Here is a 26,928-nt window from a genome sequence, read left to right on the forward strand (position 1 = left end):
ATTTTTATGAGTAATGTGAGCTTTATTTACTATTATTTCGAGTATTATATGTAAAATAATATTGGTTTTAGTAATATATATGATATATATAGTTGGGTAATAAATTTATCGAAATAGATTTTTATTAAATAAATAAAAATGTGTATATCCTTGTCCATTTATTTTAAATTATCACAATTTGTTACTCCACTGGTTATATATAGAGGTGGAAACTTTCATGTTTTGTCCGGTAAATTGTAGGTTTCTTTTTTAACTTTTGGCCTTCTACTGGTTCACTAATTTGTATTTTTTTTGTTTTTAATCTTTTTTAATTGACATATTAATGTGACACTGGATAATGATGATATGTCGTATAAAATTATTAATCATGTGACAACGGATATTGTTGAGGTGTTTGATGTTACGTCAGTACTCCGCTGAAAAATGATTGAAAAATGCAAGTTAGTGGATCAAGACCATAAATCGATATAATAAAAACGAAAAAAAAACATGTGTCTGTGTTTTGCACATGAGAGCTCTATAAATATCCTTAGAAAAGCAGCGACTTTCTCAATTTTTTTCCCACTCTTGTTGAAGTTTCATTATATTGGTGCGATGGAGTTGGGCAGCATTCTTCAGTTCTTGGAGAACAGTTGTATTCTTGTCACCGGTGCCACTGGCTTTCTTGCTAAGAGTACTACTTTCTTATCTATCTTCTCGCATCACCCTTTATTAATTATATACAACAAAATTTGAAATTTTAGTGTAAATTTTTGGTCATCCTATGTCTGTATTTGATTTTGTTCTTACATTTGCATGATTTTCTCGTATACTTGAGGATATTTACTTAATCACTTGAATTTAGAGCACTAAATTAAGAAGTAAACACATAAAATGACACACATTTCTAGCTAGGTTAATGTGTTTAATTGGTTCATATATTATTTATTTGAAGTTTTCATTGAGAAGATACTTCGAGTTCAGCCAAATGTTAAGAAGTTTTATGTTCTTTTGAGGGCTCAAGATACAAACTCTGCCATGCTCCGTTTCAACCATGAGGTACGCAATCAACGGATACATTTTATACAAAAGAAAATAACATACGTACAGTGGTATGGAAGAAAGTAGTGTTTCCACCACTATATCATCCATTGCGGAAAATTCCCCACTGCTGCCTGTCATTGATTTCGGTTTACGACCACTATTTTCATAATTTTGTGCAGGTTATATCGAAAGATTTGTTCAGGGTTCTGAAAGGAAATTATGGGGAAAATTTCCATTCTTTTTTGTCGCAAAAAGTTAGAGTGGTGGCAGGAGATATTACTTTCGAAAATTTGGGCGTGGAAGATTCAAATTTACTTGAAGAGATGTGGAAAGAAATCGATATTGTTGTTAACTCAGCTGCCACTACTAACTTTGATGAAAGGTATGAGATATCTTTTATTATTATTAACATTATTATTAAACAATTTAGTACATTGATTGCACGAAAAGAAATGTTAATTCTTTTTATTAACTAATTTATACAACATTTGCATGCAGATATGACGCTTCGTTTAAAATAAATACGCTTGGTGCATTGCATGTCTTGAATTTCTCCAAGAAATGTGCCAAATTAAAGGTGCTCCTTCACGTATCAACAGGTTGGTATACTCCCATTCAAACAATCATATATATATATATATATATATATATATATATATATATATATATATATTAATAATTTTCGTAAAACGACAACACATATTCAAAATAGTTATTGCAGGAGATCATTGTGGAGTCTGACATAGTCCCAATAATAAAAATGAAATGAATGATTGCAATCCTGTTTCAGCTTACGTATGTGGTGAAAAAGGAGGACTAATAATGGAGACCCCTTACAAAATGGGAGAGGCACTGAACGGGACACCAGGTTTGGACATTTACTCTGAGAAGAAATTGATGGAGGACACGCTCAAACAGCTAGGGGCACAAAACTATTCCCAAGATGATATTAAATCAGCCATGAAAGATTTTGGTATCCAAAGGTTCGGACTATTTATTTAAAAATTGCATTTTTTGTCCTATAAATCCGCTTCTTTGTATTTTGGTCGTCTATGTTGTCAAATTTCAATTTCAATAACATATCTTTGTTTTTTTTTGGCAATTTTAGTTATTTCTCTCATGTGGCGCTGACATTGCACCAATGAGATGTTGATGTAGCGCTAAAATATGTATGTCACATCAGCATTTTCGATTAAAAAAACTAAAATTGCCAAAAATCGAAAGATACAAGAATAAAGCTGAAATTCGATAACAAAGATGAATCGGAAAAAAAATATATGATCAAAATTACACTTTTCTCTAATAATAACTTATAATTATTATGTTAAAAAAAACTTATAAATATTTTATCTGGTGTATACAGCAGTAAGATTAAGACATAAAACAATATCCATTTTAATAGCAAGACAAATGAAGATATGCAATTTAATAAGTTGACATAAATTGTCTATGTCCTCGCCAGGGCAAGGAAATTCGGATGGCCAAATACCTACGTGTTCACTAAAGTCATGGGAGAAATGATGTTGGGAGAATTGAGAGAAAACGTGCCACTTGTAATAATTCGTCCCACGATTATTACAAGTACTTACAAAGAACCCTTTCCTGGTTGGGCTGAAGGAGTCCGGTAAAATAGTTTAATCATAAAAAAAAAAAAACCATTTATTTTTCTTGAAATATTGTGATTTAATCTATATTTTCATTTATCTGATTGATGAAATGAATTGCAGAACAATAGATAGCTTAGCTGTTGGATATGGTAAAGGAAAACTAACATGTTTTACTGGTGATCCCAAGAGCATTGTTGATGTGGTGAGTTAATTTTGAAAATTATACACACACAAAATAGTATTCTAATATTCTCTAAATTTTTTGATTAATTCTTCCACAATTTAGTGATCGAAAGAATTTTCGCAGATACCGGCGGACATGGTGATAAATGCAATGATCGTAGCAATGGCAGCCAATGCAAATCAACCAAATGAAAGCATATATCATGTTGGATCCTCGGTATCAAACCCTTTGGAACTGAAGTGGTTTCAAGAATACGGGCACCTATACTTCTCTCGGAACCCATGGATAGACAAGGATGGAAAGCCAATAATCGTGGGCAAAGTCAATATGTTCGATACGATGGATAGTTTTCGAAGATACATGGCTCTTCATTACTTGCTTCCTTTGAAGGTCTGGTTCGGATTAATTCTTGCTCTATTATATTCGACGTCATATGATATTCACCGTATTGAGTCTTGATTTTCTTTTTTTAATAACAATTTTAGTCATTTTTCATGAAAGTGCTGACATAACATAATACACGTCGGTGTCATGTCAGTGCCATGTGATTTCTTGGGAGATTTATGTGTTTGTAAGATCTGGTTGTGTAAATTCTACATGCTAACAAAGAGTTCGGGTTCGATATATTTTTAGGGACTAGAAATATTGAACACTGCGTGCTGCCGATACTTCGATAACATGTACGTCGAGTTATGCAGAAAGATCAAATATGTGATGCGCTTGGTGGATCTCTATGTACCTTATTTGTTCTTCAAAGGATAGTAAGTAGTTATGACCTTCCATGGCTAAATTTTCAGTTTACCAAATCATAGAAAGAAAGAAAGAAAGACAAAAACACACGTAAATATAATTTATAAATGAAATTGTCTTTTGTTTTTTGGCAGCTTCGATGATTTGAATACAGAAAAACTGAGAAGGGAAGCAAAGGAAAGTGGGGTCGTCGAGGCTGAAATGTTCTATTTTGATCCAAAAGAAATAAAATGGGATGAATACTTCATGAACATTCATATGCCTGGAGCAGTGAAATATGTCTTCAAGTGAATGATCGATTACTTATAATTAGCGTGATTTCGAATTAATTAATTGCTACTTATTGATATGTGATCCAATTAATGATCGATCAACGATCAATTAATCCAAGTATTTTTATATTTTATTTTATATATATTTAATCGTATCCATTATTTCTAAATTCACTGTATATTGGACTCGATGTGCAATTTATCTTTATCCACAAATTGGATTAAAAATCAACCGACTTGCATGTATTTGCGATATTCGACATATATTGCCATATTTAATCTGTTTTCTAATAATGATAATATGGTTTCGAGTTAGCGTCTGTATCTGGGATTGGACAAATGGGTATACCACCAAAATCTCTCCCATGTGCCATTGACAAAATACTGCCTGGTGTTGTTTAAAATATTAAGGGCACTTGATTTCTTGCAAGTTACAAACAAAAGCAACTAATTCCATTCCATCAAAAAGGGAGGGGGAAATAATCGTAGGACGAATTTTATTAGAGTAGGTCTCTTGTGAGACGGTCTCACGAATCTTTTATCTGTGAGACGAGCCAACTATACCGATATTTACAATAAAAAATACTATTTTTTCATGGATGAACCAAATAAGATATATATATGTATCACAAAATACTACCGTTGATATCGTCTCACACAAGTATTTGTCATTTTATTAATATAAGTTGATAGAGTTTGTTGACGGTGAATATTTTTTGCAATGAATTTTTTAGATAATTTGATTTAGAATTAATTCTGCCAATTAACTAATGGCGATAGTGTGTGAAGTTTGAAAGTACTTTGGGGATTGACTAATTGTTGCTTAAAATTTTGACAAATTATAAGTATGATATTTTATAATTTCTAGTTAAATATTTATCCAACTACTACATAAATCCCCCTTCCGATTATATTTTGGGATAAAGGGTATTACAAGTAACAATAATAAAAGAATTGATTGCGGACATAATTAAGTTGACTCTTCAATTCGTGATTGTTTCATGGTTGTACGAAACACTATTTTTTAATATTTCGTTTTCTTCTTAGTATTAAAAGTTGATATAATATAATTTTCTAAAAAGTAATTGATTACCTCTCCATTCCCAGTTAACCGATTAATTTGCAAACAATCACGCGAGACAGCAATCGCATAATGAAGTATGAATATTAATAAACTCAAACTAACATACAAAAGTAATAATAATTCATAAAAACTCCCGAGAGACGATCTTACGAGTCAATTTTGTGAGACAAATATTCTATTTAAATCACTCATGAAAAAATATTACTTTATATACCAAAAGTATTATTTTTTATTGTAAACATGGACATGATTGATCTGTGTCAGGAATAAAGATCTTTGATACAGTCTAACAAAAGATCTACTCGAATAAAGAATATAAAATCAACTATAACATTGGATTATTTCATTTTGGAGGAAAACATAAACAAAGATTTGAACAAACATGCATGTTACTGATATATTAATATACATGAATTAGCCAGCTGCCAACAAAAACGTCGATGATTTGCAGCTAACATGTATATAAATTCGTGCATAGGAATTGATAGAAACCTGTGCAATTCCTTTAATTATAATAATTGCCATTTTGTGCATGCAATTATTTTGCAATGGAAGATATTGAAATTGTGCAATATTTTGAGGGCAAGACCATTTTCATCACTGGTGCCACTGGCTTTCTTGCAAAGAGTTAGATTCCTTTGCCATCCATGTTAATATCCACGGAATTTATTGTACACTTTTGCCTTTTTTTTCAACCCTCTTTCAATTCTTCTAATTTTCTGCAGTTTTCTTGGAAAAAATACTTCGTGTGCAGCCAAATGTGAAGAAATTGTTTCTTCTGATTAGGCCGACAACCAAGAGGTCTATCGAGCAACGCCTACATGAAGAGGTGTTGTGAATAATGCATCTATTTCTTGAAATGTCCCGTATTCGTTCTGTCATGTATAGATATATATAGTGGCTAGATGACGACTTGAATTAATCATATTTAGAAACCTGATCATGACCTCAATTTTATTACTGTTTTGGTAGATTCTCGGCATCGATTTGTTTCGTGTTCTACGAGAAGGGATGGGAGAAGACATGATCTCTTTGTTGGAAAAAGTTATACCGATTCCGGGTGACATTTCTCATGACAACTTGGGAATTCTCGACTCAGGGTTGACACATAATATGTTACAAGAAATAGACATTATTGTGAACTCTGCTGCGACGACCAATTTTGATGAGAGGTATGCTAAGGTGGTTTCATTCTTTTGTTCTTACCAGAAATTCTGAGACAAAGATAATATCTGAAAATAGTTAAATTTTGCATTAGAAAAAATTATATTTTTCCATATTTATTTTTAACATATGAAATATGTGTATTTCAAATATCATTATAAGCGGGAAATAGAAGCGAAAAAATTATTAACTAATGGAAAAAATGCCCTTCTAGATATATATTTGTGATTGGAGGATCGGGTATACATTTCACTCTATGGAGTGTAAAATGGGAGAAATACTATATATGTATCATATAATATAAAATGTGAAGTTCTTGTCTCACTAGGTTGAAAATTAATGTTTAATATGATTTAAAGTGGTTACATTAATGGTTCTTATAGCTATTTCAGTTGATTATTTTCGTAAATCGATGATGAATACGATATAGTTGTTATAAGATATCATTATACGATCGCATGTCGCGTGAGGTTTTTTGTTGGAGTCGCATAGCAATTACTATATTACCATGTAGACAGAACTTATAAGCCAGCTAGCTTCAAAGCCTAAATTAAATTGTTGAATACTTGACGAATACTTGTAATTTCTTGAATCAACATTTGGATTATGTATGCAGATATGATGTGGCGTTGGGGATTAATGTGTTGGGAGCCACGAATGTGGAAAACTTTGCAAGAAAATGTTCAAAATTAGAGACACTACTCCATGTTTCCACGGGTTAGTAATACCATATTCAAGCTTAGTACAAGAATATTCACCTGTTGTCCATCGACTACGCCTTTCGAATAACAAACACCTCGACTTCTGTTTGATCATCAACAGCATATGTACACGGCAATGGTGTTGGCCTCATACCAGAGAGAGCATTTCGGAAGGGAGATACCCTTGATGGAGCTAAGATCTCGTATTTAGACATTAACACGGAGACGAAGATCGCGAAGGAAAGGTTGAGGGAACTTCAAACACAGAATGCAACAGAAAAAGAAATCACAAGGGCTATGAAGGATTTAGGCATTGAAAGGTTGTAATTACCAATATTTCTTATATGTATTTATAAAGATTTTGATGGATATAAACTTTGGGATAGTTGAATTAATCAGAGCAATGCTGCATGGATGGCCAAACACGTACGTGTTCACGAAGGCAATGGGGGAGATGGTTTTGGAGAATTTCAAGGGAGAGGCCAATCTTATTATACTACGTCCCACTATAATAACTAGCACTATTACAGAGCCTTTCTCTGGTTGGATTGAAGGTTTAAGGTAGTGATTTATACGAGGTTGCGTTTGGATCGATGGATTTGAACGTTGAAATTGCTTCATCATTCGTCCAACATAATTTAAGCTTTTATTTTTATGATTAATTTACAAATAATTCGAAATTTTTTAACTGCTAATTGGGTGATAACAGAACTTTGGACAGCATCTTTGTTGCCTACGGAAAAGGGAAACTGAAATTTTTCGTAGGTGATCCCGAGTCAACACTTGACATGGTAAGTTTGTCTACTTGTATATCTGACGTGTTATTTTTCTAATTTTAAACATTATATCTGAAAATTCGACAGTAACTTTTTTTTTGTTTACAAAGTACTATTTATTAATTGTACATATAAACCGGAAATTTTCCAAAAATATCATCTAATTTGATTTTTTTTTCTCGAATTGGTCAAAATTAGGTCATCGTCATGTGAGTTATGTTTCAAAATATTCTATCTTTATAGCTCTAACATGACATCGAACACATCAACAATGGTAGGTGTCTTATTACCAATTTCTATGTCATGTCAACCATGTTCGACATTAAGTTTGAATCAGATTGATCCGTTCACAAGAACTTCACGAGTGTGCAAAGTTCTCCAACAAAATAGGGCATTTTTCTGACTGATTTTATGATTAATTAAGTTCTAATGTTAATTGTTTTTGCATTTAAGATTTTGATAGTTCGATTTCATGGGTAACTAAAACACGCAAAATTTTGAAAATTGAACAGATACCAGGAGACATGGTGGTAAATTGTATGGTTGCAGCAATAGCAGTAGCAGCTGCATCACGTCCAAATAGTGATGAATCAAGATTATCCATATATCATATTGGTTCTTCGAACTGTAATCCCCTAAAATTTGCAGACATAAAGTGGCTAATGCATCGGTTTTTGATTGAGAATCCATTGTTAGATGGCAGAGGAAAACCTATAAAAGTAGGCGAACCTACGACATTAAATACAATGGCAAGCTTTCACAGATACATTGCAACTCATTACTTGCCGTTTGTCAAGGTATTTTCACGATTTCGCCAACAGTGACATCATGTGTCCCAAAAATGAGATAGATCTCGAGTTTGAAATCTTGTAAACCCCATACACGATATAAAAAAATTCATGATTTTGTCTTTTGAATATTACCAGATGTTTTCGATTTTTTTTCTTGTTTACCCATATATGCGAAATGAACAAACATAAACACTCCTACGTCTTGCAATTATTGATCAACACATGATAGCTAGATGGCATTAAACACTAATGGATCTTATCTGTGAATGCTTATAATTTATTCAATTTATTTTGTATGTTATTTATTTATATATTTGATCTTGCAGGGATTGCAATTTGTGAATATGATATGTTGCAACCACTTTGAAAGTGCATACACCAGTGCCAGAAGACGAATCAGTCATGCTATGCATCTGGCAGAGCTCTACAGACCTTACATATTCTTCCAAGGAATGTAGGTTTTCTTGACCCCTTGATTATTCGTTTTACTTGTGCGCACACACACGTATATAATTTAGATAGTTTGTCAACCGACCGTGCTCATTCATGTGTTCACTGCTGAGATGACACTCATTTATAGGACGTGATGAAACATGTAAAAAAATATACATCTACTAGGTAAGCGACATCTTAATGGTAAGCACATTAGTGGACAACATATTAAAATTATATATATATATATATAAATATATATATATATATATATATATATATATATATATATATATATATATATATATATATATATATATATATATATATATATATATATATATATATATATATAGACACACACACTCTTCCAAGTATATATAATGGGTTTTGTATGATGTTTTATTTTTCAGATTTGATGACGTTAACACTAAAAATTTACGAAAGACGATAAAAACCTCGCAAACGAGTATGAACTTGTTGAATTTTGATCCAAAGAATGTTCAATGGGATGAGTACTTTTTGAAAACTCATTTTGTTGGAGTTACGAAGTATGCAATGAAGTGATCTACCTCCTGGCTTGAGGCTCGAAGCTCTCATATCCTCAATTTCTCTTTCTTTCTTTTATGAAATTGAATATGCTCTTTCAATTTGTATAATCTTAAATAATTATTTAAGATTATCGAGATTATCTAAAGTTGTGTGGGATATTTAAATATTTGTGTACAAATATACATGAAATTCGAAATTTGATGATAAGCCTGTATTTCGAGTTTTGGGATAAATAAATAAGTTAAGATCCAAGAAATTAAATAAGAAGATATTGGAATAAACAAGTGTATTTCGAAAATTGTGAGATATAATTTCGAAATTTGGGAATAAAATACAAGATCTGTTATGATTTCGAAAATTGTGAGATATAATTTCGAAAATTGGGGATAAACATGTGCTTCCAGATGTACTCGATTCTTGAGATGATATCCCCCTTCTTGTTAGTCCACTTTTTTGCCCAGATTTGTAAATCTGACTTTTTGTCTGGACCAAATTGTTCTTGGTTTCCAAGAACTTCTTCCACTTTTAGTATAATGATGAGTTATAAAACGTTTCCTTTTTTGTCTTTGTGATTTACTTACAGTAATTGTGGGAAGATCATTTTTCTTACAACACAAAGGAGTACGTTTGTTAATACCCCTTTAAACGTTTGTAATTCTTTTGTAATGCTGTCAGATGACACCATTCTGCCAATTTTTCTTTGAGAAAAGAGGCTCTTTGTGTCAAAGTATCTGGATTATCAGGGACATATTCTTTTATTAGCATTTTTCTCCAAGGACTTTGTCACGCCCCGAGACTCGGGATTGACACCGGCGTTGTTTAACAATCACACAATCGAAACAACAAGTCTTGGTAGTACAGTGTAAACCGAAACCAGTTTATAATTCATAATTTTCATGAAATAAACATTGTCTTTACAAAACCGAAATCTCAAAAAGACGACAAAATTATTGCGGAAACGTAAATTGCATAATAATAATAATAAACTTAAACTTATGGTAGGATTTATTTAATGAAATTTTAAAAGTTCATGCAATCTAGGGTTTTATTTAATTTATAGGTTTAATTATTTTTATGCATAATTATTGCATGATATGATTTATTTCATGATATTTTTAAAAGTTCATGCATTAAGATTTTAGGTTGCATTTCGTGCTCGAACGAGGAACGTAGACCGGGGATTTATCAGAAAAATTATTATATGAAGGATTAATTTTTTATTAACCAATATGGAGTGTTTTAAGTGTATTTTTCAAAAATGAGTTTTTATTGGGTATCTTACCCGCATGATTTTATTTTTTATCCGGTACGCAAATTTTATCGAATCGGGTGACTTTTTGAGGGCTCGGGTAATGTTTTCAAAAACTTACCGACACAAAATATTTTCCGGGAGTTTGTTTGGACTTATTGTACCTACTTTTTAGCTTAATAGGCTCAAGATACATTTTCTATCCTTTAATTTTTATGCTAAGGCCCATTAGTGTTATTTAAGCTATTTAATTACCTTGTTAGCAAACCCTAAACCCATTTTCCTCTCTTAACAGCCGTCCCCCTCCACCTATCAGCTACCTCCCTCACGTGAAACCAGCAGCACATCGCTGCAAAATTCGGCCACCACCATTTTCCTTCAAGCAAGTCCCTCCCCGCTCCTTCAGTTCTTCCCCGACGCGCATCTCTTCGAGCTTTTGGTTGTATAATCATCAAGGCAAGCTTGTATTCTGATTTTCTCTTCATATACGCCATAAGTATGCTGTATTTTATGTATTTGTATGAAACTTTTATGATCTACATCATGCTTGCGTTTTTGAAAGATTTTGACATGAAAATCTTGCATTGTTTTGACTCCACCTCACATTTTCTGGAATGGTTGCAAGGGGCTGCTGTTTCTGGACATTCTAAGGATTGTTCAAGGCGTTGAGGTTGAGTCTTATGACTGGTGTCGAGTTTCGGTGTAGAAGAGTAAGGGGCTGCGTGCTTTTGGTGGAGCTAGGGTCGGTTTTGGTGTAGTTAAGGGGATTGAGTGAGGCCAGTGAGGTGTTGAGCCATCCCAAGCCGTGAACCAGACCCTGGTGGGTCTGAGTCATGTCCTAGTGTTGTCGAACGCAGCTGGTTTCGGGTTTAAGGGTTGGTTGGAGACACAATACCAAAGGGCGCCGCGGGTGTACGTGCTCCTTTGGAGCCTAGCCAGTGGCTGCGCCTCATGGCTAGCTTGGGGCTGTGGTCATGAGTCAAATAGGTCCATTAGGGTCCCAAGGGTGTACTATGAGGGGCTGGTGTGGTGCTGGTTCCGTAGGTAATAGGCTAGGTTCGATGATGTGGAAGGTGGTGCGAGTAGGGTTTTCGTTTTGTAACTTGAAGAATTTTCCAGCAACTTTCCGTGGTCTGGTCGAGAGGTTAAGTGGGCTGGTTCTGATGGATTAGGGGCTGTTAGGGTGTGCTTTAGGCATGGCAAAGGTTCGAAAAAAAATGGTTAAGTTTCGAGACAATTCTGGTTAAAACCGAGACACTGATCTAAGTTTTTAAAACGAGTCGGTTAAGTTGTATAAGAGGCTCGAGTTTACATCTAGGAATGTTTTTAAATATGTTTTGGGACATTTTAGGGAGTTTGGTAAGCTTCGGGTCAATTTTAAAGATCCATGGATAAAACCGTAATTTTTGGGTGTCCAAGGGCAAAATAGTTATTTTGCACCCGGGGTGAGATTTTGGTCATGTCAGCGCCCTGAGCACAAATTTATGATATTTTAAATGTTTATGCATCACGTTTATGATTTTTATGAAATTATGATAATTACGTTGCATGCCTGGTTTAAAGAAAAAATTATGTATAAGCATGCTTTTATTTAAGTGATGAATATGATGACACGTTTTTTAAGGAAGTGATTTAGTTGTGACTGATACGATGACACGATGACATGTAAGGCCAGGCTCAGTGGACGGGTAATGCTGTCGCTGGATGCTCCTCGTCGCCGGGTACCGCGGTTACACGTAGAGGGATCCATCGACTAACATGAAGATTCAAATTAAGAACAATAACACGTATATGCTGATACGATGATACATGCTATGATTATTATCATGTTTTGACAGGTCACGATTATGTGCTACGATCCTTATCATGCTTGACATGTTTTAAGCTATGCATACGCCTTTTCACGATCATGAAAGTATATGTTGATTATGTTGTTTTTCACTGTTGTGTGCTATGTATATGTATTTGTTATCACGGTACAGGTGTGTTGAGTCTCTAGACTCACTAGGCGTGTGTAAATGCAGGTGAGTTTGTTGCTGAGGAGACTGGAGGTGCTGAAATCTGAGTAGGCAGCTCTGGTACGGTGACACGACCCGAGGACCATTATTTTTCCAGATATTGATTCATGTATTTTGAGAGGAGTTACACATTTATATATGTTAATTAATGATATTACGCTTTTTACACGTTTACGTTTACGTTGATTTTGGATGACGTTAGTTATTTTTAAACCGGGGAAATAAATACGATTATTTTAAATTTTATTTTGTAATTGCGAGCTTTTATTAAAAAAAAATATTTTCGTAATTTTAAAATGGTAGACGTTTCAGATATTCTTCTAGCTACGGCATCGAACAGAAATGTTCAACGGTTACTCAACGAATTCATGGATCTACTCTCTGAAAATAACTCACCCGAACTAAACCTCAATCAAATGAATCTAACCCCAGATAGAATGGATACTGATCCTCCGGCGATAGATAAAATGGGTTAAGATTCGATAGCCGCTAACTTACCATGTTCTACGAGTCATTGGTACCGAACAAATAAATCTGGCTCATTCTGTCTCGGATCAACTAACTGTGACTGAAAAACGTTCTTGATCTTAATAAATGCACCATGGTGGGCGATTTTACTGATACCAAACATTGTGTTTGTCCCCCAGCTGGATCGGATTATGGGTGTGTGACGAAGGATGTGACATTGGGGGAGCTGTAAAAAAATGAGCGCTATAGCTGTTTATAGTTTACTTCTTGTTTTTGGCCTTGTGCATTTTCTGATATCGTAGCTTGGAAATCGAAAATTATACTTGTTAGATGAACCATGAGTGATAACATAATGTAAAAACTACTGTTTGATTCGTTATATAAGATAATCGAACGATCTTCGATATGAAGGTCCGTGATGAAAAATTGATAGATATAGATATTTCATTAGTCGTATGATGTTTGATTTGTGGGTTTTACATCAATAAATTTCTTATAAAAGACATGAGATACAACTTTTTTTTGTTTAACTTGTATAAAATAAAAGTTTTGGTTGTATATTTTGGGTTAATAAATAGAGTAGGTCTCTTGTGACTTGTGAGACGGTCTCACGAATCTTTATCTGTGAGACAAGTTAATCTAACATATATTCACAATAAAAAATAATATTTTTAGTATAAAAAATAAAATTTTTCATGTATGACTCAAATAAGATATCTGTCTCACAAAATACAACTTGTGAGACTGTCTCAGACAAGTTTTTACCTAATAAACAATGTTTTTTTTTAAAAAGGGGTTAATAAACAATGTTGTTACTTTGACTAAAATTACTCTTTAAAACGAATAAAATTTATATATAGATTTAGAAACAAGTCGCATGCCCGTACTATATTGGAAACAAACACCACTATCAAACATTAAATACATATGTACCGCCGTACCGGGAAACATCAAAGTACTGTTACATGTCGATTCAAAAGCACATGCTACATATTTTTAATATTTATTATAATAAAAAAAACAGTATTATATCTATTAATTGTTAATATCATTAAAGTTAAAATTCTTATTGGTATTTTCTCTCTTATATATATATATATATAGGGACGGATCCGGGAATAGAAGTTGGGGGGGGGGGGCTTGAACTCAATATGATAAGTTATATTTTATTAAAAAAATTTATATTATATCGTTCCACGAAGTTGTGCTCTACGAGATTTTAAAACATAAAATTCATCAATAATAGAATTTACATCAATATGTTTAGGTAAATCTCGTTCAATATAGAGTGTCAAACAATCGGCAAGAAAGTCATCCTCCATTTTATTGCGAAGTGCCGTCTTCACATACTTCATTGCTGAAAAAGCCCGCTCAGTAGTGGCAGTAGACACAGGTAATGTCAAAACAAGATTAATGTTCCATTTTGAAATAGTTCAATTTATAATCTCAAACAAGAATAAAATAATTATTAAACAAATAAACAAGTAATAGTCAATCAGCAACTCAACAACAAACAATCAAGAAACCACAAATCACGCACAAAGAAGCTATAAAAAACAAAATAAAAAATGTATAGCCGATTCTTACCTGGATTGTTGCCTTGCCGATGAGCAATTCGATTTCTTCGGGAGTCCACAATTCTATTTTGTCGCTAAAGGGCTTGGGACTAGGGAGAGAAATTTTGTAGAATTGAGGTGGGGTGGATCAGAGGATATGGGATGAATTTGGTCTCATCCTTGTAAATGGACGGGACTTGATTGGACTAAGACATTGATGTACGACGTTTTTGAAACAACCGTCGCTATTAGCAACGGTTTTTCAAAAAACAGTCGCTAATAACGACTGTTTGAATTAAAACCGTCGTCGATTCACATCGGCGACGGTTTTACTAAACCGTCGCAAATATTAGCGACGGCTGAAAAACCGTCGCTAAAAAAAAAGTGAGCTGGGCTACAGCCTAGTACAGCCCATGAGTAAATCCGTCTCTGTATATATATATATGTTTGGCAATTAGGTATGTGTTGTTGGGTGGATATCATTCCAGCCCTTATATATATAAATGTTTGGCAATTAGGTATGTGTTGTTGGGTGGATATCATTCCAGCCCTATGTGTTGGATTTATTATGAGGAACATATATGTATGTTCCTCGATAAAAAAAATAATAATAATAATAGTACCCAAATTCTCGAGACACACATACGTCCTAGTTTTATTTATAATATTATGAAATTTTATTTATGGAAAATGTTTAAAAACTTTATATTCAATTCGAACGAGTGCATCTATATTAGTTGCAGGCAGTTGATAGATGAGGCATGAAATAAATAGCTAAGTTTTCTTGCATGGTTTTGAAAATGTCGTTTAGCTAGGTTTTCTTGCATGGTTTTGAAAATGCGTTTTATTGAACAAAATACATATAAAAATACATATATATTTACAAATTAGAACAAAAATAATTATAAATATTTCAATAAAACTTATTTATAATCTATATATTAGTTATATATTTATAATCTATATATAAACTAACATATAGATTATAAATAAGTTTTATTGAAATAATTATATATATACACACACACACACACACAATAATTTTACAAATTAGAACAAAAATAATTATAAATATTTTCAATTAAATTTATTTATAATCTATATATTTAACTCCAACAATAATTAATATTAGGGGAAAGACAGAGGATGTAGATCGAGAACTAATCACGTACTAAGAAGTTGGCAGTCAACATTAAATCCATCGCGTAAACCTTGCGTGCACTTAAACCATATACAGATGTTTATATTTGCATGTAAAATATTAATTATATATTTGCTTCCAAACTCGTATCTTATTTTGTTTACTTGGCTCTGATTTGATGGGGAGATACAAGTACAATATTAGGTCAAACTCAAAGTGTGATATCTTTTGTCATACACGTTAAAAATTAAAGATTTAAATTAATTTATAATAAGCTACAATAAATTTTTTATAGCAAATTAGGTTAATCATTTTCGTAAAATAATGACGAATAGGAAGTAGTTGATATAGAGACTCATGTGACAAATAGCCTGACCCATTAGTACTCAAGTAGACGATACATGCATTGCCACAAGTATAAAAAAAATAAATTTACGTTTTGACTATCAATTATAGTTTTTGGCTTAATTATCATAAACATTTGATCCTAATAATAAATATATATTAGACTATTTATTTGAGAGAATCGAATTTTTTTTAATAAAACATTATTAATTTAGACGAAAAGAATAGATTTGCATACACGTGTTGTAGATGTTAACTTTAGTTTAATAATAAAGTTCTCATCCCAGTTAATGATGGTAAGCCTGTCAAAGTCAAAATCAATCTGATGCAATAAATGCCATTTGGACAAAACATGGGGGCTCACATGGCAAGGGACCAAAGGTATGCTTCAAATTTCGGCCAATCAACATTGTCTTTCGGTAATCAAAGTTCATCATGGATCCATTTTCGTGTGAAAAACTGAGTTTATATTGATCACAATTAAGTTGTCAGTTATCACTTTGAATTTGGGCTACACAATAACTTATTAGAGATTTAAGTAGATAATATTTACTTTTATGAGTAATATTGTAAGCCTTATTTACTATTAATTCAAATATTATGTCACGTCTCGAGACCGGGGTTAGTAGACACCGACGTTATTTATCAATCACACAATTAAAAACAACCAGTCTCGTAGCACAGTATAAACTGAAAACCAGTTTATTTCATGATTTCTCAAAAACTTATGTCTTTACAACTGAAATAACTAATGCGGAAGCGTCTTACATGAGATAAATAAAAAAAAAAAAACAACGAAATTCGAAATAATGCTAACATGACTAATACTAAATCTCGAAGAATCACCATCCCCAGAATTGTTCTGATTCCTCCTCTTCGATTTACTCCTCGGATTTCTCTGGGACAGGTTGTAAGGGGGGTGTGTATTTTGGGAAATACTCGGCAAGTGGGGGATATTGAAAACAACATAAATGTTTTTACAACATTTTCGAAACATACATATAAATACAACATGCTTTTCATAATCGTAACATCATAATCATATCATAATAACACTGCGATTTTTCCACCTTCTATGGTTTACTGATATCAGTCCCTAAGTTTTGATCCTCTAAGGGGGCAAGGCCGTAAAACAGTTCTATCCCACCGTTAAGGGCCATATGTTGGAATTCCACCCATTTTCAGGGAATCCTCACAGTGCCAATAAAAAACGTACCAACTTTCGAAAAAACGTATAGACAAAACGACGGTGCTTGACCAAATTTTAAAAAACCAAAAACCGAAATCTTATATGCATAAAAACCGAAATTTAAAACAGCTCACTTACCTTAAATTTTTGAAGAAAACGTGAGAAAAACTAGAGTTCTTGCACTGAAATTTCGAAATTCCTACTTCCCTGGCTGGACGGCGGCAGCGCTTCGCTGTACTCGAAAATTCCTAAGGAGGCTAGAGGGAGAATTTCGAAAATTTGGGTGTGTTGTGAGGTGTGATTTTCGAATACAGTGCCCTCATATTTATAGGGGTTGGCTGCTATCGGGATCGAGTGATATCGCGATGACATCTGACTTAAATCTTTTATCTCGAATCGAGATCTATCCGTGATATAAATTCGAACTCTAAATCTTTTATCCCTAAATTTCGAAATTATCAAATAAATACACCATGGAATTAGAATTTCTAGGGATTTTATTATCCGTTGCCTGATTTTTAACCCGGTATCTCTATATCAACTCACATCTTAGATAATATCCAAGATTACTCTACCCAAGCATACTCAATTTATTCATATGATATTAATCTGATATGATCCCGATTGTACAAAATCCCGGGTTTTACATCCCTCCCTCCTTATTGGAAGTTTCGTCCTCGAAACTTGGGTTGACTTGTCTATGAAGAGGTACGGGTATTGGTTTCTCAACCTTTCTTCTAGCTCCCACGTGACTTCTCTTTCGGTGTGATTATTTCAAAGGTTCAGCTAGTGATTCGGCTTAAGTCTTAGTTTCTTAGCAAATCTCTTAGATACGAAAGGATGCGTAGCACCACAGTCAAATAACGCATAATCATGCACTTTTTGATTTAGGATGGTACCTGAAACGAGTTCATTGGCGTCTTCGGCGTCTTCTTGAGTCATAGCAAAGACCCTAGCGTTAGGCTTGCCTTCCTTTGGCTTGTTGGGGTTAGCTCATGTATTTGGTCCAGTTCTCTTGTTGGGCCCGGATGCCTGGTTGGCGGCAGTAGGACATTCGTCAATTCGGTGTCCCGCTTTCCCACATCCGAAGCATACTCCCATGCTTCTTCGGCATTCCCCCAGGTGTCGTAAGTGACAGGTTGGGCAAGGCTTAATATCCTGGTAGCTTGAGGTAGGCGAAGGCCCTTTGGATGGTTCACCGGACTGGTTAGGCTTCTTGAAAGTCTAATCGCTGCGTGAGGACGGATTATTCATAGGCCTTTTGTTCTTGAATTCCTTCTCTCTGCGCTGGATGTCAGTTTCAACTCGGATAGCAGCACCCATAAGATCTGAAAAATTCGCGGGTTGGTAGACTACTAGTGCTGATTGGATCCTGCTGTTCAATCCCTTCTTGAAGCGGTGCAATTTCAAAACTTTGTTTGCCATGATTGCCGGAGCATAAGATCCAAGGGCATTGAACTGTGAGGTGTATTCCACAACCGACATATCCGGAGTCAGTTTCTGCAGTCTGACCTCGGCTGGATAATACTGTTTCAGAAAGGCTTCTCGGAATCGCTGCCAAGTCATTGGTCCTGCAGCTGTCATGGCTGGCGAGATTGCTTCCCACCATTTTCCTGCTTTATCTTCCAGGAACGGCACAGTCACGTCCACTTTCAGTGCCTCAGGAACTTCCAATAGGCGATGTTGAGTCTCTACACCTTTCAGCCAACTTTGGCTAACTTCAGGGTCAGCGGCTCCACTGAAGGTTGGACACTTATTCTTGCGGAGTGATTCATAGTGGAACTTGATTCCATTTGGTGGTGAAGTCGGTGGTGGCCGATTGGCGTTCGGTTTCCCAACCCTTGCAGTGTTGTCGCCACAATAGTGGCTATGGCCATAAGATCAGCTTGGCTTAAGTTGACTGCCGGCAGGGGTCCATTCCCTTGCTCGTTCTCCTGTCCGCCTTCACGGTTGGCATTAGCGTAACGCGGGTTGCGGTTCTGCCTCGGGGGTCTGCCGGCCATTTCCTATAATCGCAAGTTCTAAGAATTTGTACGAGTAGGATTTATGCAATAGATTGCGGAGAAGTAAATTGAAATCAATGGAACAAATAAAATATTTTATTGATTTCTCAAGCAGGAAAATAAATTAACACGACCAATCTGAATGAAATAAAAGTACTTGACCAATCTAATGAAATAAATGTACTGGATAAAAACGTAGCGACAATGGAAATAAACTACTAAGAATGGTTCACTCTAACGCTCTAATCTCCTATCTCTCCATTCCCCTCGGCCACGTCAGGTGGGACTTCTTCCTCTTCAGGTATCTCTGGGTCTAATAACTCTGCAAGATGCATATGAAGACTCTGATTTTCTGATTCCAACTCAGCAATCTCTTCCCTGTGGGTCAGAAACTTTCCTATCGCGTCATTCAATTCATTTCTTGCACGTGCGCAGTTTACTTCATTCTTCTGGATGAGCTCCTTCTCCTTTGCTTTCCTTTCGTCTACCTCATTGGATAGCTTTTGGTTAGTTTCAGATAATTGCATGATCACATTCCAGGACTCTTCAATTCTCTCCGTACCCTTAAGTCGTGCTTCAGTTAGCTCCACGGTGCGCCTCTCCATTTCTTCCCTAGCCCGCTTGGCTTGACTCAATGCTGTGCCTAACGAGTCTCGAAGCTCGGAATTATGCTCCTTAGTGAGCTCGAACATTTGGAAGACCTCGTCAATTCTTTTCTCTGCTGCCTCCAGTTTGGTAGTTAAGTCTTCCACTTGTTGCCTCCTCTCGAAATTATTAGCTCTCAGCCTTCTGATAGTCTTCTCATGGTTCTTTAGGGCCAATTCGTTCGAAAGTATGACAGCCTGAGTGTGCGTGCGAGATCGGTGATCTTCCAACGGAATTGACTCCCTATGAGTAATCGAGGTTACTTTCTTACGAGCGGTGACACGCATACGAGCCATTTCATGGATCAATAAAGAAAGGAAATGCTCAGAATATCACAAATAGGACAAAATAAAATATCAAGAACTAATAGAGCAGGGTATCGAAACATATATATATTTATATATATATAGAAGGATAATGTTGGCGGGTTGACTCGTTGACTCGGCCGAGTTGACTCGTCGGGTTCACTCGCCGGAGTATGGTCGGAGCAAAGGAGTGTGTCGGCGAAGGGGTCAGGATCATGGAACCGGTGGTGGCACGGTCAGAATCGGTCGGAAAGCTACTTAATTTGGCCGGAACTTGCGAGAAATCGGTTGACTCAATGAAATTGGGCGTTTTCGATTGGGTGATCCGATCCCGAAATTGATTGATGGCTAAAGTTACGCATGGATAGTATAATGTTTGGGTAAAATTAATTGAAAATCAAAGTAGGTTTGGTAGGGTAATTGGACGAAATAATATCCGGCGTTAGGGTTCGTACGCCAAATTCGTATATCCGAAATTCCGGTTTCACCTGAACACGAAATCCAAAATTGGTTAAGGTCTTTTGTTCGTTTCGTCGAGACGATTTTGGAACTGGTCGCCGATCGAAGAAAGGGTACCGGAAGCGATCAGAATCGGCGGAGAAGCGGGGCGCGCGCTAAGGGCCTGTTTGGCCGAAATTTTCCGATTTTTTTTTTTGAAAATCGATTTTTCCCACTCGGATTATGAACCTGGCAGCTCTGATACCACTAAAATGTCACGCTCCGAGACCGGTGTTAGTAGACACCAGCGTTGTTTATCAATCACACAATTAAAAACAACCAGCCTCGTAGCACAGTATAAACCGAGAACCAGTTTATTTCATGATTTCTCAAAAACCTATGTCTTTACAACTGAAATAACTAATGCGGAAGCTTCTTACATGAGATAAATAAAAAAAAAAAACAACGAAATTCGAAATAATGCTAACATGACTAATACTAAATCTCGAAGAATCACCATCCCCAGACTTGTTCTGATTCCTCCTCTTCGATTTCCCCCTCGGATTTCTCTGGGACAAGTTGTAAGGGGGGTGAGTATTTTGGGAAATACTCAGCAAGTGGGGGATATTGAAAACAACATAAATGTTTTTACAACATTTTTGAAACATACATATAAATACAACATGCTTTTCATAATCGTAACATCATAATCATATCATAATAACACTGCGATTTTTCCACCTTCTATGGTTTACTGATATCAGTCCCTAAGTTTTGATCCTCTAAGGGGGCGAGGCCGTAAAACAGTTCTATCCCACTGTTAAGGGCCATATGTTGGAATTCCACCCATTTTCAGGGAATCCTCACAGTGCCAATAAAAAACGTATCAACTTTCTTAAAAACGTATAGACAAAACGACGGTGCTTGACCAAATTTTAAAAAACCAAAAACCGAAATCTTATATGCATAAAAACCGAAATTTAAAACAGTCCACTTACCTTAAATTTCTTGAAGAAAACGTGAAAAAAAACTAGAGTTCTTGCACTGGAATTTCGAAATTTCTACTTCCCTGGCTGGACGGCGGCAGCGCTTCGCTGTACTCGAAAATTCCTAAGGAGACTAGAGGGAGAATTTCGAAAATGTGTTGTGTGGTGTGATTTTCGAATACAGGGCCCTAATATTTATAGGAGTTGGCTGCTATCGGGATCGAGTGATATCGCGATGAAATCTGACTTAAATCTTTTATCTCGAATCGTGATCTATCTGTGATATAAATTCGAACTCTAAATCTTTTATCACTAAATTTCGAAATTATCAAATAAATACACCATGGAATTCGAATTTCTAGGGATTTTATTATCCGTTGCCTGATTTTTATCCCGGTATCTCTATATCAACTCACATCTTAGATAATATCCAAGATTACTCTACCCAAGCATACTCAAATTATTCATATGATATTAATCTGATATGATCCCGATTGTACAAAATCCCGGGTTTTACATATTATATGTAAAATAATATTGGTTTTAGTAATATATATGATATAGTTGGGTCATAAATTTATCAAAATAGATTTTTATTAAATAAATAAAAATGTGTGTATCCTTGTCCATTTATTTTAAATTATCACAATTTGTTACTCCACTGGTTATATATAGAGGTGGAAACTTTCATGTTTTGTCCGGTAAATTGTAGGTTTCTTTTTTAATTTTTGGTGTTCTACTGGTTCACTAATTTGTATTTTTTTCGTTTTTAATCTTTTTTTCATAGAAATGTTAATGTGATATTGGATAATGATGATATGTCGTATAAAATTATTAATCATGTGGCAACGGATATTGCTGACGTGTTTGATGTTACGTCAATACTTCGCTGGGAAACGATTGAAAAATGCAAGTTAGTAGACCAAGACCATAAATTGATATAATAAAGAGTGAGTCTCATGTGAAATCGTTTCACGGATCATAATCTGTGAGACGGATCAACTTTATCCATATTCACAATAAAAAGTAATACTCATAGCATAAAAAACAATACTTTTTCATGGGTGACCCAAATAAGAGACCCGTCTCACAAATACGACCCGTTAGACCGTCTCACAAAAGTTTTTGTCTATAATAAAAACGAAAAAAAAACATGTGTGTGTGTTTTGCACATGAGAGCTCTATAAATATCCTTAGAAAAGCAGTGTCTTTCTCAAATTTTTTCCCACTCTTGTTGAAGTTTCATTACATTGGTGCGATGGAGTTGGGCAGCATTCTTCAGTTCTTGGAGAACAGTTGTATTCTTGTCACCGGTGCCACTGGCTTTCTTGCTAAGAGTACTACTTTCTTAACTATCTTCTCGCATCACCCTTTATTAATTATATACAACAAAATTTGAAATTTTAGTATAAATTTTTGGTCATCCTATGTCTGTATCTGATTTTGTTCTTACATTTGCATGAGGCATTATATTTACTTAATCACTTGAATTTAGATCACTGAATTTCTAACTAGATTAACGTTTTTAATTGGTTCATATATATTTATTTGAAGTTTTCATTGAGAAGATACTTCGAGTTCAGCCAAATGTTAAGAAGTTTTATGTTCTTTTGAGGGCTCAAGATACAAACTCTGCCATGCTCCGTTTCAACCATGAGGTACGCAATCAACGGATACATTTTATACAAAAGAAAATAACATACGTACAGTGGTATGGAAGAAAGTAGTGTTTCCACCACTATATCATCCATTGCGGAAAATTCCCCACTGCTGCCTGTCATTGATTTCGGTTTACGACCACTATTTTCATAATTTTGTGCAGGTTATATCGAAAGATTTGTTCAGGGTTCTGAAAGGAAATTATGGGGAAAATTTCCATTCTTTTTTGTCGCAAAAAGTTAGAGTGGTGGCAGGAGATATTACTTTCGAAAATTTGGGCGTGGAAGATTCAAATTTACTTGAAGAGATGTGGAAAGAAATCGATATTGTTGTTAACTCAGCTGCCACTACTAACTTTGATGAAAGGTATGAGATATCTTTTATTATTATTATTAAACAATTATTATTATTAAACAATTTAGTACATTGATTGCACGAAAAGAAATGTTAATTCTTTTTATTAACTAATTTATACAACATTTGCATGCAGATATGACGCTTCGTTAAAAATAAATACGCTTGGTGCATTGCATGTCTTGAATTTCTCCAAGAAATGTGCCAAATTAAAGGTGCTCCTTCACGTATCAACAGGTTGGTATACTCCCATTCAAACAATCATATATATATATATATATATATATATATATATATATATATATATATATAACAACTTATATTAACAATTTTCGTAAACACCTCGCCTTTTGTTTGATCAACAGCATATGTACACGGCAATGGTGTTGGACTCATACCAGAGAGAGCATTTCGTAAGGGAGATACCCTTGATGGTGCTAAGATCTCGTATTTAGACATTAACACGGAGACGAAGATCGCGACGGAAAGGTTGAGGGAACTTCAAACACAGAATGCAACAGAAAAAGAAATCACAAGGGCTATGAAGGATTTAGGCACTGAAAGGTTGTAACCAATATTTCTTATATGTATTTATAAAGGTTTTGATGAATATAAACTTTGGGATAGTTGAATTAATCAGAGCAATGCTGCATGGATGGCCAAACACGTACGTGTTCACGAAGGCAATGGGGGAGATGGTTTTGGAGAATTTCAAGGGAGAGGCCAATCTTATTATACTACGTCCCACTATAATAACTAGCACTATTACAGAGCCTTTCTCTGGTTGGATTGAAGGTTTAAGGTAGTGATTTATATTAGGTTGCGTTCGGATCGATGGATTTGAACGTTGAAATCTAAGCTTTTATTTTTATGATTAATTTACAAATAATTCGAAATTTTTAATTGTTAATTGGGTGATAACAGAACTGTGGACAGCATCTTTGTTGCCTACGGAAAAGGGAAATTGAAATTTTTCGTAGGTGATCCCGAGTCAACAGTAGACATTGTAAGTTGGTCTACCTGTATATCTGACGTGTTATTTTTCTAATTTTGAACATTATATATGAAAATTCGAAAGTAACTTTTTTTTATTAATCGTACATATAAACGGGAAATTTCCCAAAATATCATGTAATTTGATCTATTTTATTGTTTTTATTCTCCAGTTGGTCAAAATTAGGTCATGGTCATGTGAGTTATGTTTTAAAACATTTTTATCCTATAGCTCTAGCATGACATTGAAAATGTCAGCAATAGTCAATGTCATATTAACAATTTCTATATTATGTCAACCATGTCGGACATTAAGTTGAATCAGATTGATTTATTCATAAGAATTACATGAGTTTACAAAGTTTTGACTGATTTTATGATTAATTAAGTTCTAATGTTAATTTTTTTGCATTTAAGATTTTGATAGTTCGATTTCATGGGTAACTGAAACAAACAAAATTTTGAAAATTGAACAGATACCAGGAGACATGGTGGTAAATTGTATGGTTGCAACAATAGCAGTAGCAGCCGCATCACGTCCAAATAGTGATGAATCAAGATTATCCATATATCATATTGGTTCTTCGAACTGTAATCCTCTAAAATTTGCAGACATAAAGTGGCTAATGTATCGGTTTTTGATTGAGAATCCATTGTTAGATGGCAGAGGAAAACCTATAAAAGTAGGCCAAATTACGACATTAAATACCATGGCAAGCTTTCAAAGATACATTGCAACTCATTACTTGCCGTTTGTCAAGGTATTTTCACGATTTCGCCAACAGTGACATCATGTGTCCCAAAAATGAGATAGATCTCGAGTTTGAAATCTTGTAAACCCCATACACAATATATATATATATATATATATAAAGACAAGATCATAATAAATCATGATCTTGTCTTTTGAATATTCCAGTTGTTTTCGATTTTTTTTCTTGTTTACCCATATATGTGAAATGAACAAACATAAACACTCCTATGTCTTGCAATTATTGATCAACACATGATAGCTAGATGGCATTAAACACTAATGGATCTTATCTGTGAATGCTTATAATTTATTCAATTTATTTTGTATGTTATTTATTTATATATTTGATCTTGCAGGGATTGCAATTTGTGAATATGATATGTTGCAACCACTTTGAAAGTGCATACACCAGTGCCAGACAACAAATCAGTCGTGCTATGCGTCTGGTAGAGCTCTACAATCCTTACATGTTCTTCCAAGGAATGTAGGTTTTCTTGACCCCTTGATTATTCTTTTTACTTGTGCACGCACACACACATATATAATTTAGATATGTTGTCAACCAACCGTGCTCCCTGCTGAGATGACACTCATTTATGGGACGTGATGAAATATATAAAAAAATATACATCTACTAGATAAATGACACCTTAATGGTGACCACATTAGTGGACAACACATCAAATATATACATATACACACACACACACACACTCTTCCAAGTATATATAATGGGTTTTATATGATGTTTTATTTTTCAGATTCGATGACGTTAACACTAAAAATTTGCGAAAGACGATAAAAACCTCGCAAACGGGTATGAACTCGTTGAATTTTGATCCAAAGAATGTTCAATGGGATGAGTACTTTTTGAAAACGCATTTCGTTGGAGTTACCAAGTATGCAATGAAGTGATCTACCTCCTGGCTTGAGGCTCGAAGCTCTCATATCCTTAATTGCTCTTTCTTTCTTCTATGAAATTGAATATGCTCTTTCAATTTGTATAACCCGCAAATCTTTAAAATTTGAGATTTTATTATTGTACTTGAAGTTGTACTGGGTTTATCCAAAATCTTTTATTTAAGATTATCAAAATTTGTGTGGTATAATTAAATCTTTGTGTACCAATACACGTGAAATTCGAAATTTGATGATAAGCCTATATTCCGAGTTTTGAGCTAAATAAATAGTTCAAGATCCAATAAATTAAATAAGGAGATATTGGAATAAACATGTGTGTTTCGAAAATTGTGAGATATAATTTCGAAATTTGAGAATAAAATACAAGATCTGTTATGATTTCGAAAAATCCAATTTTTCCCATTATTTTTAATATCATTTTAAGTAAATAATATATATGTATGTATACAAACATCCGGGGCGAAGGTGTCTTTTATAATATAGAAAAAAAGAACCCTGGGCCTTTTACTTGATGGCTGCTATTGGATTGGAATTCAAACGTACAACATTTACAAGGCTTGGCAAGTGG

General features: G+C 34.5%; 2 protein-coding genes across 4 annotated transcripts; both read left to right on the plus strand.

Annotated features, from left to right (window-relative positions):
• Positions 1–516: 516 nt before the first annotated feature.
• Positions 517–4,027, plus strand: LOC140834396 (fatty acyl-CoA reductase 3-like). The gene is made up of 10 exons (XM_073199251.1): positions 517–673; positions 935–1,038; positions 1,203–1,405; positions 1,522–1,622; positions 1,814–2,006; positions 2,486–2,647; positions 2,751–2,832; positions 2,938–3,204; positions 3,448–3,575; positions 3,699–4,027. The coding sequence occupies exons 1-10, from the start codon at positions 595–597 to the stop codon at positions 3,853–3,855; spliced, it is 1,476 nt and encodes a 491-aa protein (XP_073055352.1). The 5' UTR covers positions 517–594; the 3' UTR covers positions 3,856–4,027.
• A 1,327-nt stretch (positions 4,028–5,354) lies between these two features.
• Positions 5,355–26,536, plus strand: LOC140834378 (fatty acyl-CoA reductase 3-like). Of its 3 annotated transcripts, none has more exons than XM_073199238.1 (10): positions 5,355–5,547; positions 5,646–5,749; positions 5,893–6,092; positions 6,701–6,801; positions 6,907–7,105; positions 7,185–7,346; positions 7,495–7,576; positions 8,074–8,358; positions 8,679–8,806; positions 26,201–26,536. In XM_073199238.1, the coding sequence occupies exons 1-10, from the start codon at positions 5,469–5,471 to the stop codon at positions 26,352–26,354; spliced, it is 1,494 nt and encodes a 497-aa protein (XP_073055339.1). In that variant the 5' UTR covers positions 5,355–5,468; the 3' UTR covers positions 26,355–26,536. The 3 variants fall into 3 exon arrangements, with proteins under 3 accessions (XP_073055339.1, XP_073055330.1, XP_073055322.1); XM_073199229.1 differs by lacking the exon at positions 26,201–26,536 and adding an exon at positions 9,198–9,461; XM_073199221.1 differs by lacking the exons at positions 5,355–5,547; positions 5,646–5,749; positions 5,893–6,092; ... (4 more) ...; positions 8,074–8,358; positions 8,679–8,806 and adding exons at positions 22,878–23,016; positions 23,234–23,337; positions 23,502–23,704; ... (4 more) ...; positions 25,162–25,446; positions 25,796–25,923.
• The last annotated feature ends 392 nt before the right edge of the window (positions 26,537–26,928 follow it).

This window comes from Primulina eburnea, chromosome 1, assembly GCF_022965805.1.
Source record: "Primulina eburnea isolate SZY01 chromosome 1, ASM2296580v1, whole genome shotgun sequence".
NCBI lineage: Eukaryota > Viridiplantae > Streptophyta > Magnoliopsida > Lamiales > Gesneriaceae > Primulina > Primulina eburnea.

What these genes read in the sequence shown, in the direction of transcription:
- LOC140834396 (XM_073199251.1), top strand. Translation starts at nt 595, where the DNA reads ATGGAGTTGGGCAGCATTCTTCAGTTCTTGGAGAACAGTTGTATTCTT. An exon ending in CACTGGCTTTCTTGCTAAGA is followed by an intron (nt 674 to 934) that starts GTACTACTTTCT and finishes ATTTATTTGAAG; the next exon opens with TTTTCATTGAGAAGATACTT. An exon ending in ATTACTTGCTTCCTTTGAAG is followed by an intron (nt 3,205 to 3,447) that starts GTCTGGTTCGGA and finishes ATATATTTTTAG; the next exon opens with GGACTAGAAATATTGAACAC.
- LOC140834378 (XM_073199221.1), top strand. Translation starts at nt 22,938, where the DNA reads ATGGAGTTGGGCAGCATTCTTCAGTTCTTGGAGAACAGTTGTATTCTT. An exon ending in ACTACTAACTTTGATGAAAG is followed by an intron (nt 23,705 to 23,828) that starts GTATGAGATATC and finishes ATTTGCATGCAG; the next exon opens with ATATGACGCTTCGTTAAAAA. An exon ending in GCTCCTTCACGTATCAACAG is followed by an intron (nt 23,930 to 24,057) that starts GTTGGTATACTC and finishes TTTGATCAACAG; the next exon opens with CATATGTACACGGCAATGGT.